Source organism: Seriola aureovittata, chromosome 15 (genome assembly GCF_021018895.1).
Source record: "Seriola aureovittata isolate HTS-2021-v1 ecotype China chromosome 15, ASM2101889v1, whole genome shotgun sequence".
NCBI lineage: Eukaryota > Metazoa > Chordata > Actinopteri > Carangiformes > Carangidae > Seriola > Seriola aureovittata.
The window spans coordinates 15,715,124-15,731,871 of NC_079378.1; the positions used below are offsets into that span (position 1 = coordinate 15,715,124).

A 16,748-nucleotide genomic window follows, 5' to 3' on the forward strand; every position below is an offset into this window, starting at 1 on the left:
AAGACTGGAGGCTTGTTGTGATCCACATTTTTTTTTCCTCCCAATTTAAGTTATAACCCACTGTTAAGATTGATTTAGATACTTCACTTTCTTTAGATGACAGTAGTTATGAATTTCAGTGAATACAATCAATTTTATTAGGACATTTTTTATAGGGTTTAATTATTGCATTAGGAGTGCAGTGTATTTGTACATCAACTGTTTAGAGAAAGAGTCCAGTGAAAGAAAAAAAAAAAATGTTGTCATCCAATGTAAACTAAAACTATTCTGCTTGGGATGAATCACTCCTTCATTCTTAAGAGAAATTGGAGGATGTGGAAAAATATGGGCTTTGTAAAAATCAATAAAGCTAAAACAAGGTTGTAACAAGCCATGAAGTAATAACTACATTCAGTTTTGTGTTTTGTATAAAAGATGGGATGCATGATACAAGACAATCCCTACTGATGATGCATTAATTTTGGTCTTTAAAGGCATGGTATGATTTTATATAAATTATTATTGTCACTCCTGTTTCAGCAGTGATGACAATTCTCCAAATACAGACTAAACCGTGTTGTGATTTACTTATTTGTAAAGAATGTGTACAGTCCAATCTAGTATAAGCATAATGGATCAATATGAACTTTTTTTTTTTTTTTTTTAAGAGTTTCCACTTTATTGTAATTGTGAAAATTGTCATGTATTTGCGGAAGACTCTGATAAGAAAAAATATAGGTCCAGACTTTTTAGTGGCGCTATTGATCCCGCAGATATCTAAAAAACTAACTTAGCCAATCTAATAGTTGAACATACAGTCAAACTGCATGCAGAGAGATAAAAAAGGGATTTATGTTGGGCTTTTCACCAGGCTTTGATGTCTTTCTCCGTCATTCACATAAAGGCAAAACATTAATGGTATGTCTTTTTCTCAACCACTTATGGTGATAACAGGATTCAAAAATAACTGCCAAGACCATGACTGTCGAGTAGAAAAGATGAGAAAATGTTAAGTGTGACACATCTGTACCTACAGTGTATTAGGCTTAGCACAATTTCTGGCACTCGCAGGCTCAGTAATCTGCTGTAACAGTCAGTGGTGAATAATGCCAGCACTAGCAGCCTACTCTTATAGTCACAGTGCTTCTTTATATTCTCTGTATATTTGGGGGAAAAAACACTGGCATGTGTCTCACTGGTGTCACATGTAGTAGTAGCATGAGGCACTTGCTTTTATGTATCCAATCACCTGGGATAGCAGCAAACATATTATACATATGGTGACCAAAATGCTGCTGGCAACTGGACCATTTGTTAGGGATCTGCCAACCCCTGCAGATGTTGTCATGGAAACACTCAGTCTCTTTTGGGTCTCTCTCTCTCTCTCTCTCTTTCACACAATGCAGCATTAAGGTGGTTAATGCTATACTCAACAGTGGAACACCACAGTTCAGGTTTCCATGTGACTCCCACGCTTACGTAATGCTGTAGTGGAAGAGGGAAGTCACTTACAGTATATGATCACCATAGAAATTATACTATACCTATAATGATTATAGATAGTGTTAGTCATATCTCTTACCTCTATGTGCACCAGTGTCTGGAAATGCTGCTTGAATCAAAGCAAATCTCCTTAAATGTAGTAAGATGTGTACATTTTATATTTTTTTTATTTATAGTTGGTTCTTCATACAGGCTGGTTATACTAAAGGGTTTTTACATGACATGTCTGTAAAAAGTGAGGGGCACCCCAGGCATGACATAATATGACTTCCCCCCTGCTGTTCCTATACATGTCAGAGCATGGTGGAGTGATAAAGGAAAAGGTTTTCTATGTTATAAGTTAACTTATTTTAAGTCAAAGCAGAAGCATGGTTAAGAAATTTCATCTGCTGACTACAGCTGCCATTTGCAGATAATTAGGTTTTTGTCATATTTTCCAAGAGACTCCTATTGAATTTGAATCAAGAACTCAGTCTCTTACTTTCAGATTGAAGTGTGATGTAAGGGAAACATAGAGAAACTGTGTGGTTGCAGTTTAAAGAGGAGGAGAGTGTGGAATGTGTGGAACCACCTTTGTGTAATTTTGAAGAGGTGGCCTACTGCATGTCTGTTACTCATTGTTGCAACCTTGTTCAGTTTACCGTCAATGCCAGAGTCCCGCATTAAATCCACACAGTGAAGCAATCAAGGACAGAGTTTTCTTTTTTGGAAAGCAATATCCATGGAAACTCTTGTGGGTTTGATAAGCCTTCTCAGTGTTATGTGATCAGAGATGGGAGTCAAAGTATAAAGTGAGACCGACATTGAGGAAACACGTCATACATCTAGAGTACTAAGAAAACAATGTGAAGGCTATGCCCACACACTGAAATCACACACACACGATATCTAAACTATTATATGATCAAGACTTAGCACCCTGCCTTGTAAACTGATGTCTCTGGGAGTGTTAACTGTAAAGAATATTTTTCCAAAGAAAGTGACACTAGTCTACTTCACACTGTGTTGAAATTCATGACCTCCCTCTGTATGCCTTTGATAAACCTGCTGATGTCTTTAGCACATTGCAGATTTCCCAGGATATCCCTAACTCTCTGAGAGGGTGATAAGGTTTTTTTTTTTTAAAAAAAAAAAAAAAAAAAAGGAAAAACCTATCAGCTGCACACTGGTGTATTTAGAACAGTCTCTGTGTTCGATTTAACGCTGACGTCACCCGGGAGCGTTGAGCCCTGCGCCGCAGTCGGTCCTGAGATGAATGCACAATATTTAAATCTAACCTACCTGGTTCTCTCACTCCACCCTGTGGGCTCACCATGTCAGCACAATCTCACACAGAGTGGAGAGTAACAAAACACAAATGACAACTAAATGAGATGTTCATCTTGTGAAAGATGTAAAGCCTGTTAAAACATAATAATTTATGGCACGAAAGAAAAAAGGAAGATTGTTATTGATATTGCTTGTTATCTTGAGTGCTTAACTTTAAAAACACTAATGCTTCACAATTCCATCTATTTCTATTTTTAGATATTGGATAATATAATACAGTATTGTTTCACAGTGAGACACGTGGATCACACATCGGCATCCCTGTTTGGTGTTGTGAATGAATTCTGTATTCATAAGAAATGAGACACTTGTGGTATTTATTCATAAAACGCTGCAAGTGAACAGAGACAAACACTGGCAATAACCTTGTGTGATGCTGTTGATAAATGACTCTCGGTTTTGGCTCAACCAGCAAGCCAGATACTCGAAGAACATTATGTAGCCTTCCAGTGCTGTGCACTGATTTGAACCATTTCAGCACGGTGGACAGCTCCTGTAGCATTTTTCTAATGATCCAACAGGGGGCGCAGCGAGGACACTGTAACGTGGTGATGAGCCAGGCCGTTTGATGTGATGTGGCATCATAAATATTTCCGGGCTTCCACTGCTTTGAGGAGAATGTTGTGGTGTTTTTTTTTTTTTCTTTTATACTTTTATACAAATAATAATATTATTTTTATGCATGATGACCGGCGCTATCTATTCAGTCACTTCAACGCTTTGCCTCGCGATTCCAGCTGCGCATTGAGTACAAACTTTACGGTCAATCAAAGGGAGAGGGAGAGAGAGAAAGAGAAAGAGAGAGAAAGAGAGAGAGAAAGAGAGAGAGAGAGAGAGAGAGAGAGAGAGAGAGAGAGAGAGAGAGAGAGAGAGAGAGAGAGAGAGACTAATGGCAAATGATGAATGGTACTGCCAATGTTAAACCTTTTGAACAGCATGGCAATGTATACCGACAGCCCGACGCTTTAATATGTGATAAACATGCATGATCTGAAGTTGCCTAAAAACACGTCTCCTGGACCCGAGTACCGCTACGGTCACATTTCAACCGGGCAGCCCGCCTATTAACCGGCATCACCGACCCCCCACTCCCCCCCCAACCCCCCTCCCCTCTCAGCTTCCGCGGATCTCGTCTAATTGTACCGTGGCTCAGAGTGAGTGGCGGCGGACCGACGAGCTCTGGCTGGTCTGTGCTGTCTGTCTTGGTGTGAGGCTTTGGACTGATGTCTCTGCCTGTCAGGAATTTAAAGTGTCTCTCGCCGGTCATGTGCCAGTGTAAGGTCATCTGCAGCAACCGGACCCTCTCTCTCATGTTCGGGTGCAAGGTAAGCCGGGTTCTCTACATGCACGGTGTGGACTGTTAGTTTGTACAAATGTGTAACTAAAATGAAATAAAGGCCTCTGTGAGAAAAAGCGCGTTTATGTTGTGATCGCAGTGCCTTCCTCATCCTGTTGTATAGCCCATTGCTCATTTGAACCGCTCTTTTCCCTTTGCACAGCTACTATAGTAATTATTAGCCCAGTGATCACACTTACCTACGGCTTCCTCTCTAGTCCATATGCTTTCAGGTACCAGCTTATTCACAGAATAATACCTTTACATCACCGGTCGGTTTTTTTCATGTTTAGATGGCCGATTTCCATGCACAGAGAGCAAGCGACAGCATCTTTGGCAGGCATGGTTGTGTTTGGTGATAGCCACCCTTTACTATAAATGTTTACTGATATTTAATTAAAAAAAATCATTACCAGATATCACCTCCTTATCTGTGGGCCAGGTCACGCCAGGGCTAACCATATGATTCAGCATACTGATTGGTTCACATTTTGCTTTTCATCCCAGCAAAGCAAACAGTGTGGAATGCTTTTGACCTTGGGAAATGCACTTTATTGCTCAGGGCCACATAAATATCATTCATCAGAGAAACAGTGCACTGCAAGGGCGGCTTAATCCCGGTTTGAAATCAGGTAACAGGAACAGTGGCCCTGCTGTTGTCTATGATGAATCAGAAACAGGCAGTTGTGCTCTGCTGCTTATTATCAGAAAAAAAAAACTGGCTATTATGTTTAGATGTGTGTTTGCATTATGGTTTTGGTCTTTGTCACGATGAGAAAGTGTGATCCATAGAGGGAGCATGGTCATTCATTCATTCAGCGATTGTCCATCACATCCCATATTCCCCTCCCTCCCAGCTTCAGGTGTTTCCAGTACGGTAGCCAGCTCAGAGTTCCCCTCCACATGGCACTCTAGTCTGTTACCTTTACGAAGCCAAATCTGACTACACCGGTCCGCTCAGAGCCAGGATTTGTCCCAACACATGCCAAAATGATGTGTACATGTGTACAAAGCTGCAGATAATTTGTTTGTTGATTCAGTTCTGACGTTTTGGTTTGTTTTCTGCCGTGTTGCTAGAATCTGTTCCACTTTGTGCATTTGATTAGTTACGTATCATTAAATATGAAATAGGTAGATATTCTTGTTATATTTCATTAATCATGATTACTTTTACATTTTGTCTGCTAGACGGGACCAATTTCAATATTTGAAAGATACCGCTGGTAAAATTAATGAGGGTGTTTGCTTTCTGGGTTTCTGAAAGGGTGGTCCTGCTGTGCTCAATGTTGAGTATAGTATCACAGATAATCCCATGTGTCCCCTCACCACGCTCCCTCCTGCCTCATATCTTCCTCCATATCTCCATCTGAGACACCATGCCTTCCTTGTGGAAAACATATTAAAACTCTCCTCCCACAGACTCAAGTTGCCTCATGACCAACCAGTGAAATGTATCTCCACAGCAAACATTTACTTTGTAATAAAAGCAGATTTCAAAATGGGATTAAAAGCTCAATTAAAATGAATTGTGCTTGGTTTGCAGTATGTAATGCAGTTTAGAACAGATCTAATGATGTTCAGCGCATCTCAAGTTCATATTACAAGCAGATACTTTGTTTGTGAGCGTGCGAACGTCAGCTATTGCAGAATTTGCAACATCTATTGTGCCACAGTTAATTATGTCCAGAATGTCCTGTCCTTTGAAAAATGCTAATCATCCCCAAGATTCAAGATTAGTCTCTGCATTGTTCTTTACTGCCCAAATAACTTGTCTGTTCACATATGTCCTGCAGGTTGAGTAGCTCATAAACAGCTTGCATTCAGTCTGTTGCAGTCTCATGGTGGGTTGTTAACGGTGGTATTATTTTCTTTTTTGGCCGGATCTTTTGGGTAAACTGTATATTGCAGGGATATGTCTTTTTTTCTGTTCCTCATCCTATATTTCTAGCCTTTGCCCTTGCTTTTATTCCCTGCATTCTCATGGACTGCCATGTGTTCGATAAAAATCTGTGTTACAGTAGCTACCATGTGACCGGTCAATTCCAAGGTTATTTGTTTGCATAACCTTTGTTCTTTAACAAAGCCCAACACAGAGCTTCTCTGTCATCTTAAATTCAGGGCCTTAATTAGAAGAGTCTTTATGTGGTTGGAAGCCTTCAGCAGTGCTTTAATGTGCTCTTTTATGCTTAATGCTCATTGATGGCCTCACAACATTTAATCAGGACAGACTAGCCTTGCTGAAGTTTGAAGTTTTATATTTCAGTGTAGTGCCTATATTGAAGGCCATGCAATGTAAACTAGCCAAAGCATTGAGTTCAAGTGGAAAATGAGTATTAATGTAATGAATGATTTACGACTTAGGGGTCAGTGTGCCTTCATCTCAATATCAAGATCGATGATCACCTCACCCTGAGAATCGATTCTCAGACGTCTTTACTGGAAAATGGACAGGAAAACGACCTGCTGTCACTCATTACCTGCCAACCAATCAAATGATCCAGAGTAATGATTTAGAAAATATCAGAAGGTGATATCAAAGCAGAGGTGGTTTGCTTTGCTAATGTGCAGTCTGCATTCCTGTCTGTGAGGAACTGGTTTTACACTTCACATCCTTACTGTAACTGTTGTCCTCCTCCTCCTTCCTATGGATTTGACCTATTTTACCCTACTGTTTATGTCATCCTCCTTAATAAAGAGCAGTGAGCCTGAGCTCTGATGGTAAGCGCGGAGAAATGCAGCAAAAACAATGTGCGGCAGCAGATATTTACTAATGCTCTGTTTAGGTCTGAGATTGAACCATTCAGCGCTGCATCTACCTTGCTAACTTGCTCTTCCCGGCTTATCTGTTATCAAATACTGCAGCTGGTGTTGTGTGAGCAACGGATGTGTAGGCTGCAGGACTTAGTAGCACACTAGCAGTGTAAAAACTAGCACTGTACAGAAATGGCCCTTATCCATCTATAAAAGCTGCACAAAAAAGACTCGGCATATACCTGACAAGATGTTGCTCATACAGTGTCTTGATGGGATGACAGTGCAGAATATATGGGTTTTCTGCAAGAGACTCAGTGGCTTATTTGAAAGAACTCAAACTTGTCAACGTGATCCTTTACAAATGTGAAAGCCACCAGAATTAAATTTGCATATTATTGCAAGACAGGTTGCCTTATTACATGGTTTGCCACTGAAAATCTGGAGGTGAACACGTAAGAGTTGCAGAAATGGTGGATGACCTCTTAAATAACCAACAGAGGTCTGATTTATAGCCAGCGTTAAGAACTGGCAGTGAACATCATTGATACTTTTAATTTATCTAGCTTGTCAGACACTGAAAAGACAAGAACATAATGTGTGTATATATATATATATATATATATATATATATATATATATACACATATATATATATATATATATAAAAACCCCACTTCACTAAGCATCTGGCACAGATATGCATCATCGACCTTTAAAATTAAATTCAGTCTCAGTTTACTGCACAGACAGAACCAAAGTAACTTACCCTTGAGGTCATGAGCGTTCATAGAAAACAAAACGCACAGACAAACTATGACAGCATTTCTCTCCAAAAACACAAAAGAACTAAAACTAAAACCACAGCCAATATGAAACATCTCTTTTCCATTTTTACATGTTAGTCATGAAATGAACCACGTATGTTTGTAGCTCGTGGTTGTCTTGTTATGTTGAATCTGGATGTGAAGAGTGAGCTGTATTATCTGCATTTAATGCTTGAGATAATGTGTGACTCCTCTCTCTCCTCGCTGCATTGATAGCCAATAAGAAACAAAAGACTTTTTTCAAGATGTTTGCTAACAGCAGTGAGAACAATACTGCATCAAAGAGCTGTGTTAGACCTATTTTTGTAAGCAGTGTTGATGATCATAGGATAAAAGGAAATACCCACTGCTGCTATTACTGCATGTTTGTTTCTAGTGAAACCATCAAGCAGTCTTACAGTGCTGTGTTCAAATGGCCTCCACTCGAATGCTTGTGGACCAAACATGGGGCTGGGGGAGGGTTAACGCTGCGATCCCCCACTACATGTGCAACATACATAAAATGTATGTACTCAGCATAAAAATGGTCTGTGCATGCTTGTGTGGACAGAGGGGGAGGGGAAGAAATAATCAAGACGACTGAGCAGTGTGTGAGGGGAATAGGTTGCACCTGACCTGTAAACTCAAATATAGCTTTGAATTGATTTTTAATTTTTCTGTTATTTTCCAGGGTCAGTTTCACAGGGCTTAAGTCAAGAAAAATTATTTTGCAAGGTCAGGGTAAGATGGTTTCATCAAGTTTAATGACTTATGAAATCCACGTGATCTACATATTTCCTTACACATCATATAAATACTGCTCCCTTCTGGTCTTACGGATAAGCATTAAGTTCCTGTGAAAGCAGACAGACGAGATGGAAACCATCCCCAGCTCACACAACCCTCACCAGAAGGACGACAGCCAAGCACACACTGTGGTACAATTTACTGTATCTCTGACTTGAATCTGATTATTAAATTTCAGGATGATACATTTGTGTGGGTCTTATCAATGATGATTCATCCCACAGAAATGATATTCAGAATCTCATTAATTTGGGTTAGAACATAAATTAACAAGCGAATATATCAGGCTGAAATATAAAGGGAGACTAAATGTTGAGTCTCTAAAACAGTGCTGAGTACGTATCCTGGGAGTAAGAGGGGGAAAAAAAGTTTTCTTTATTTATTTTTTATGACTTTTCCTGTTTCACTGTAGTAACATAAGCCTTCTCGTGGTGAAGAAAGCCCAACAGCACTTTGGGACTTTATTTTTATTTTTAGAGAAAGTCTTGGACAGTAATGAGCTTCAAAACATGCGCCACAGAAAACATTTCTACATGTTTGGTCAAAGTTGTAGTCGGATATTCTAAATAGTGCTGCTTGACTGAGTACCTAGATTATCTCCCTGTGGGACAGTGTACAGAAGCAGTCGAGGTGCTGCTTAATATGAAACACCTTCACTCTGCAGCCCACATGCACAAAGCTATACTACATCTTCTTAACACAAACAGGGGTAGTGTGCAGCTGAATTAATAAATACATCATGAATCATAGATGAGTAAATACATTTCCTGGCAGAAGCATTATATTTTACCTTTCATTTCTGGCATTACAAACAGATACAAGTGACCAAACCCAACAGCAGACTTCAATTTTGGTGGAGAGGGTGAATCTAGAGCGTCTCCATGGGGGTATAAGAAGCTTTTCTTTGTTGCAGCTCCACTTTTTGATTTGGGCTGGATGGATTCTTCGATTAAAATCCTGCCTGGTGCAGCTTTAAGCATTCTGCCCCATGGTAAGTGTAAAGTCTGTTGTTGTTGTTGTTGCAGCATACATAGCTACAGGACACTAACATTTGTCAGTGTTGTGCTGAAAAACCTTGGAGAATAGTCCAAAGTTAGCACTGGCAGGAGATGAGTTAATTTCCCGTTTTTTGAGGCGTATATACACGAAAAAAAAACTGTTGTAGTGGTACTGTAGGTGTTGGCTGGCAGCAGCAATTGGGATAATGCAAATTAGATGAAAGCTGTGTTTGGGGTTTTGGCACTTGAGAGTGAAAATCAACTGAGAAGGCAACAATGACTGTATTTTGATGGACTGTAATGGAGGAAAGAAAAGTTCATATCACCATGAGAGACAAACATTGTTCTCTCATCATGCTCTGTTGAAGTGGCAATGAGTGATGATGCTGTGCAGCAGATGCATCATTTTTCTTGCAAATCAGCAGTCTGATTTTAAAGATGCTAAAAGTATTCAGCTTTAGAGCGGCTGCTTTACGGCTTCCAGTTGGTGGATGGGAAGGTTTGCTCCACTAACAGCCAGCAGGTGTTCTGGCTTACGTGGAGGTAAAGAGAGGTAAATTCATTTCTATAGCTTTACTGGTGGATGAACTAAAGCTAAAGTCTGAGTTACTGCTAAAACAGGTGAATACAGGAGATAAATGTCTCAGTGTGATTATGTCTACTGACTGCAACATAATAATGACTAATAAGCATGTTATTACAGAATATAACAGCAAGAGGTAAAATCAATGAAACTGGCTTAAGTAGTAGTAGTTAAAGTATTAACGTCTAAAAGCCGGATATAGTATTTGTGGATAATTAATTATCGTTTGTGTATTCAATAACAATTGCCTGAATAGGAAAATGTGACCAGTCTTTGGCTCTGTGTTAAATCTAAACACATAATTTAAACATCTCTTTATGAGACTGTTTCAAATTTGTTTTAATTCAAGCACATTTCCCAGTCCAGATTTATGTCACTGAGATGTACTGTGTTGCATTCAACTAAATTCCAGCATGTAGTTCATTCTTACAGCACTGTGACACATCATACAGACTTAGCACCCAGCATAACCCCCCCCCCCCCCCCCCCCCCCCGAGTTCAACTGAGCAGGAAATGTTAAAATTAATCCAAATATAGAAAAAAAAAAAAAAAAAGGATTCATTAAAGAAAATGCAAATAGGTGAACTTGAAAAAGCTTAAATTCTGTGAAGATGCAGTGGGGATTTGCCACCTTTAATTTACACATGAAGAGCTTCTCAAGGTTCATGTAACACCTTGCACGTCAAGTGCATTTGCAGTCGAAGTATCTCTGAAATTATATGCCTGAGAGGTGAGGTTAGCTTTCGTTCCATTACCTAATGCACAGTAATTTAAAAGCTCAAGCTTGGTCCTTGAATTACAAACTGAGATGATGGTAGATAGTATTTGACATTTGCTCTACATTAAGTTAACTCATTTAACCATTAAAGGAACAGCTTATTCAGCCCCACAGTGTGTCGTTCTTAATACAGTAAAGAAATAACAGTAGAACTGTGGAGACTCCTTCCATTGACCTTTACAACAGAGTAATTCCTTAAAGATGTACCAGTAGCTTTCCATGATATACTGATACACTAAAGGCCTGGGAAACCCGGAGGTATTTTTTGCAGATGTAATTTGGGAGGCTGTTTGTACAGTTACAAGCAGATTTTAATTACTCTAGCCTGTTATAAACCCCCCTGCTTGTGAGATAAGGACCTCAGGAAAACAAATTTCCAATTGGACTGTTGTCCAATGATGTTTATTAAAACATATCATATAGATGACATGATATCATATTGTGCGAGTTTTGCATGTATTTATCCAGCCCGTGTTAATGTAATTGTGGACATGGGAGTGTATACGATGTATTACAACCTAAGAATGGAAATTTCTTTCTCTTTTTTTTTGCCCTTCTATTCAAAAATACTGCCAAGTTATTGACGCATTCCAGCCAGGCACAGGTTGCATTAAAAAAAATAATGTCTTGAATTTTAATCTCTCATTACACTGTAAAGAAAATAATCTTGCTAACAGCCTTAATACTTTTAAGGCCTTTTAATGCAATAATGTAATACCATTGGGTTTCATAGGACCTTACTGAAACAGATTAAAGGGTATGATAACAGTTAATATGTTTAGCTGTACAGCTTAAAATCATACAAAAAGTGAATGAGACTAGTTTTCAGGCAGAGAGGCATAATTATTGTCTCTAACCAGATAACATAAAACTAGGGCTGCACAAATAATCCAAATATAATCAAAATCGCAATATGGCCAAGTGCAGTAACCAAATTAAAGCAGCTGCAATTTTTTGATAAAGGTAAGAAGTGTCACTTTGTTAGCACCATAAACGTTGTGGTGCTACAGAGATCCCCAGCCTACAAATCATATTCTCCAGACGTAAGGGAACAGGATCATTCCAACTGAAATTCATATCACAATCGCAATATCTGACAAAAATAATCGCAATATGATTTTTTTTACATAGCGTTCAGCCTGAAAAAACAATATTAAACAGTATCAAAAAAGGCACTTGTGAAAAAATGTGTAAATGGAGTACAGTTCTATGCAGTAGTTGTATAGATGCTAAACGGATTATATAATATCACCAAAATGAAGTGCACAGTTGTAAATGAGGGATTACAGACCCTTCTATTACCCAGACCTGTGTTATGCACATTTTTTTAGTCAGTGTAAATTCATCCTTTCTAGAGTTACATTTTAATGTTTTTTAAAATATGAATTCTGACATGATTTTCTCACTTTTTACCTGTGGTGCAACATTACTGTGTAACAAAGCAATTTCTGTTTGTTTGGCATTATCCCTATACTAGTGAAAATGTTGCAGGTATGAACTTGCGTAAAAACGTATTGACAGGATAAAATATAACTCCTGTTGTACTTGTCATCAGAAAGGTAACGGCTACGGGCAGAGCTATGCTCAAACAGAACTGATTTGTACAATGTGTCGTTCCACCATCATGTCTGAAATGTTAATAACGTGTTTATAGTTTTTCCAAACGGTAACACTTAAAGGCGGAGTGAAAAGCCAGCCATCACAGAGAGTGGGGAGATGCAATACCACTTAAACATGGGTATAACAGCAACATTTTCACATGTCTCTCCTTGACAGCATTCGTAGTGTTATACTCTGCTGTTCACATCAAAAGTGACAGAAATAGTTGAAAAGAAAAAGAGCAAAACCTCCATCACATCTGGCCAATCACGGCATTAAGAGTAGTAGTTTGTAGCCGGTTTTGGAAAGTCACAGAAATCCCTTGACACACGGGTCCGTTATCCCTACATTTAAACAATATCACATTTTCACCTCTCTATGATGGCCAGATTTTCAAGAGTGTCGAGTGTGGCTGCTCCGAACAACTATACAATGAATCAGAGGCATCTGAAACATCACTGCTGTGTCCGAAATCGCTCGCTGCTCCCTATGTAGTCCACTATATAGTGAGTTTGCCATTTTGTAGTGCTGTCCTAATGTATAGTGGGAAAAAATTATACCCTAAATAGTGGAATAATAGTATCCCCACAATGCATCATGAAAAGTAGTGTACAACTGATGGTCACTAACCAAGCAATATATACCATCATGCATTGCGCTCATGCTGAAAGGGCAGAGAAAATGACCCGAGTAGCGTCCAAAAGTGTTTTTCATTTTACAGATGAGCTCACTATATATTCCTCCACATTGGTTAGACCAGCTGGGAAACTGTAATGAACTTTGATGATACCCAGGAGTTCAGCGTCCCTTTACTGACTGGCCAGAATTCAGCTCTCAGTGAGAAATGTTTGAAAAAAGCTCCTTTAACACCACATTTATCAATAGTATTTGCATTTTTCATAATTCAGCTCAGTCAGTCAGTAAGTCAGTATTTTTGAACGTTAAGGTTTTGCCCATTGTGTTATATTGGGCAACAAACATACAATGTACTAGTATAAAGTAATGTACCTAAAGCCCTCTCCAAAATGACACTGTAACATATCTTAAGCAGTGACGGTCACATCCCCCTCCAGCAGGACAGAAGGCAACATGGCAGCATGAATGTTGGTCATGCAGGAAAGGGGGAGGTAGTAGAGAACGAAAAGCTCAGGCTACTTTGAGCTGTGATTCATGTTATTTACTAATCTTTCCCAGATTAGGCTAATGCATGCTGTTATTTAATAAAAATCTTACTTTGTAGAGTTTACTGATATAGAAATAATAACTAACCAGCAGTTGTTCAGTTCACTGCTATCAACAACTATTCTCTCTGGTTCACCCCCATGCTTCTGTTCTCTGCTTCCCTTTATTGACTCTCACTTTTTCATTTTTACCCATCCCCCTGACTTTCTCCTCTATCTTCATCTCTATTTCACTCCTTCTCTTTCTTGCTGTCTCAGTGTAATGTGATCCAGGACCGACGCTGGCAGCCCCAACTGTGGCACTGCAATCTCTGCTCTGCTCTGGTTGCTAGGCAGCCTGTCTGAGACAGGGCTCAGTGATGCACCTCCCTCTCCGTCTGCCTCCAAAAAGAAAAAAGAGAGAGGCGAGAGTGGCAGGGCTGGCCATCCGGCAATCAGCCAAAATTCAGATGATCCCACCGAATTTCTCCGTTTTCAGAATGGACTGCTTCACATCTGCAGTGCAGCAGGGCATATTGTGAGCCTGAGGGGCTTTAGGGGAGTACAGATTTGTAGCAAAAATACAAGCGCTAACCCACAGGACAGTGTGGCAGATCTCCACTGTGATGCTGCCCACCTTCTGATGTGTTTGTGATGGAAAATGCTGTGTACAGATTTTGTGTCATCACGCCTAGAATGAAACCTACCATGTGTGGCTGACACAGTGGGCTGCTGGCAGGCTGCCCAGGTGTGGGATATCGGTAGGGGAGTAAGGTTACTAGGAAGAAGCTGCATGATCTGCTACTGTAGAGCTGCTATGAGTCATGGCTCTAGTTGCTCCATGTGGTTGTGGAGGACGATCACTTCGCTGAATGCACAATGGCAATATTTTGAGGCTCTGTTTCTATCATGCCTTCACTTTGCACTTGTAGGCATCACACATGTTATGTGATATACCAGATATGCATATAGATTGTCCACATTTGGCTGAGGATTCATCAGTGATGGAAATACTGCTCTGTGTGCTTGGTGAATTTGTCATTGTGTCAGTATGGGAGATGAGACATCAATGAGAGGGTACAATAATGAGGCAGTGGATTCTGTTTGTGATCTAAACATTATCAACACAATGACTGTTCTCTGCTTTTAATAAAATACACTGACATCTGCTTCTTATAAATGAGACCCGATGGGACTAATAGCCTTGTCTGTGTCTGTGTGTGTGTCTGTAGAAGTACAGGTACCAGGATGAGGAGACGCCCCCCTTGGAGCACAGTCCAGCACATCTGGCTCCTGGGAAAAGTGCCGAGATGCTTCATATGAGTGATAAGAACCTTGCTGCCATGGAGGCCATACATGGCTACACACCACACACACATATCTCTCCTGTCAAGGTATGACACACACACCCCCCCCACACACACATATTTATGTAAACTGCTGATCAATACCTAACACTAATACAACAGCACAATACACTCAGCTGTCAGCATAATACATACATAAATTATGACAATGGTCATATGAGCCGCGCTGTAGCGTAAATATAGCTGCAAAAGTGGGTATTTGTATAGATTATTGGAATAATGGTGATAACTTTCAAAATTAAGTGAAATAAGACGTTAGAATTATATCCCTAATTACTTACAGTGCTACTGAAAAAAACAAGAAGTCTGAATATCCCCAGTTCAATCACCAAACAGATTTACAGTCGTAGTGACGAGGTTTTCTTGATTCAGAGGCATAACATACTCTAAGCTTGAATCATACACAAGCTTCAATTAACACAATAATTTATCCATTATAACTTTTCACTTAAGATGGATGTCTGTTTTGAAATCCAGATAATTCTTCAACATACATACTTTAATTGGAAAATAATATATTTATGAGGAAATCTGGCCCTTGATATCTTTACATATCAGATCAACCTTACACCTGTATGAACATGGATAGTGGGTAATTTGATATTAGAGCTTAATAGCATGAAAATCAAAGTGGATACAAGATATATTCAGGGCTGAGTAATATGATCAGCTGAAACATTAAGGATATGGTCAGAGATCAGTTTATCCTAACAGATGTCAATGTGTAATATTAGTATCTATTACAATTTAACCTTTGAAATTAAATCTCCCATGATTAGTTTTGTGAATGAAAATTATAACACCAGACAGCCTGACTGGCACATGTAGCTGCAAATAAAGAAATAAGTTTAGTAAGTTTAGAAAGAAATTAATATGATTTATCTTGCAGTTAAATGAGACTAACCATTTTTCATTCACTGAAAGAAGCTTTTGACACCGGAAACAAACAATTACATTTTTAAGTATAAAGAGTAATCCAGAACTTTGTGGGCACAACATACAGTTGTAGCAGCTCCAAACACAAAAACTAAACTGCTTCTTTACAGTATTTACCTTAGATAAGTGTCTTACAAATGCAAAATTTAATCTCTATGAGAGCTCCATTAGAAAGAAGGAGGCATCGACACAGACAACATACGAGCTACTGGTCACGCAGTCAAAAGATACAGCTGACATCAGTAGGAACATGAGCACAATCACTCTGCTTGGAGTGCAGTAACGATTACATACTGTAGCTACAAATGCAAGCAGGTGTAAGCTATGATGCTCATTTAATAACGATCCATCTCATATGCCCACATGTTATTTAACAGCATCACTGGCTATTAAGACTTAAGAGTTCCTGTATTTATTTGCTTTGAGGGGGAAGTGTTTCTCTATTTCCGACATGGGAGTAAAATGAAGTCCCTGGGGAGCAGATATGTCCATTAAAATGTTCTCTTTTAATGAGTACAGAGGAGAGGCTGAGTTATAGTGCTTTACAGCTACTATTTAAAACATACAGAGCCTGTTCAGCATGAGCTATGGTGGCCATGGAGATTTTTCCTTGCTGGTACTGAGAGGGTGCTGGTTTTAGGAGCACTGCCAAATTGAAAACTTGGTGGTGGTGGCATTGGAGAGCCCGTTCTCATTGGTCATCTGCTTTTAAACAGGAGATGAACAAACTACAGCTTGAGCAAAACACTTCAAGTAAAGGTTACTTACTGCTTTTTTTAGGAACATTATACATACATACTGTATAGGACAGAGCAT

The 16,748-nt window shown here is 39.3% G+C and overlaps 1 protein-coding gene across 3 annotated transcripts in view; it reads left to right on the plus strand.

Annotated features, from left to right (window-relative positions):
* LOC130182286 (disks large homolog 4) overlaps positions 1–16,748 on the plus strand; it is a 74,470-nt gene that overhangs the window by 27,054 nt on the left and 30,668 nt on the right. For 2 of the 3 annotated variants that reach the window (XM_056397090.1, XM_056397089.1), the window contains exon 2: positions 14,862–15,023. In XM_056397090.1, the coding sequence (XP_056253065.1) occupies positions 14,862–15,023 (162 nt within the window). Of the gene's footprint in view, positions 1–3,966; positions 4,137–14,861; positions 15,024–16,748 lie in introns of those variants that run through there. The other variant, XM_056397088.1, reaches the window with a different exon arrangement.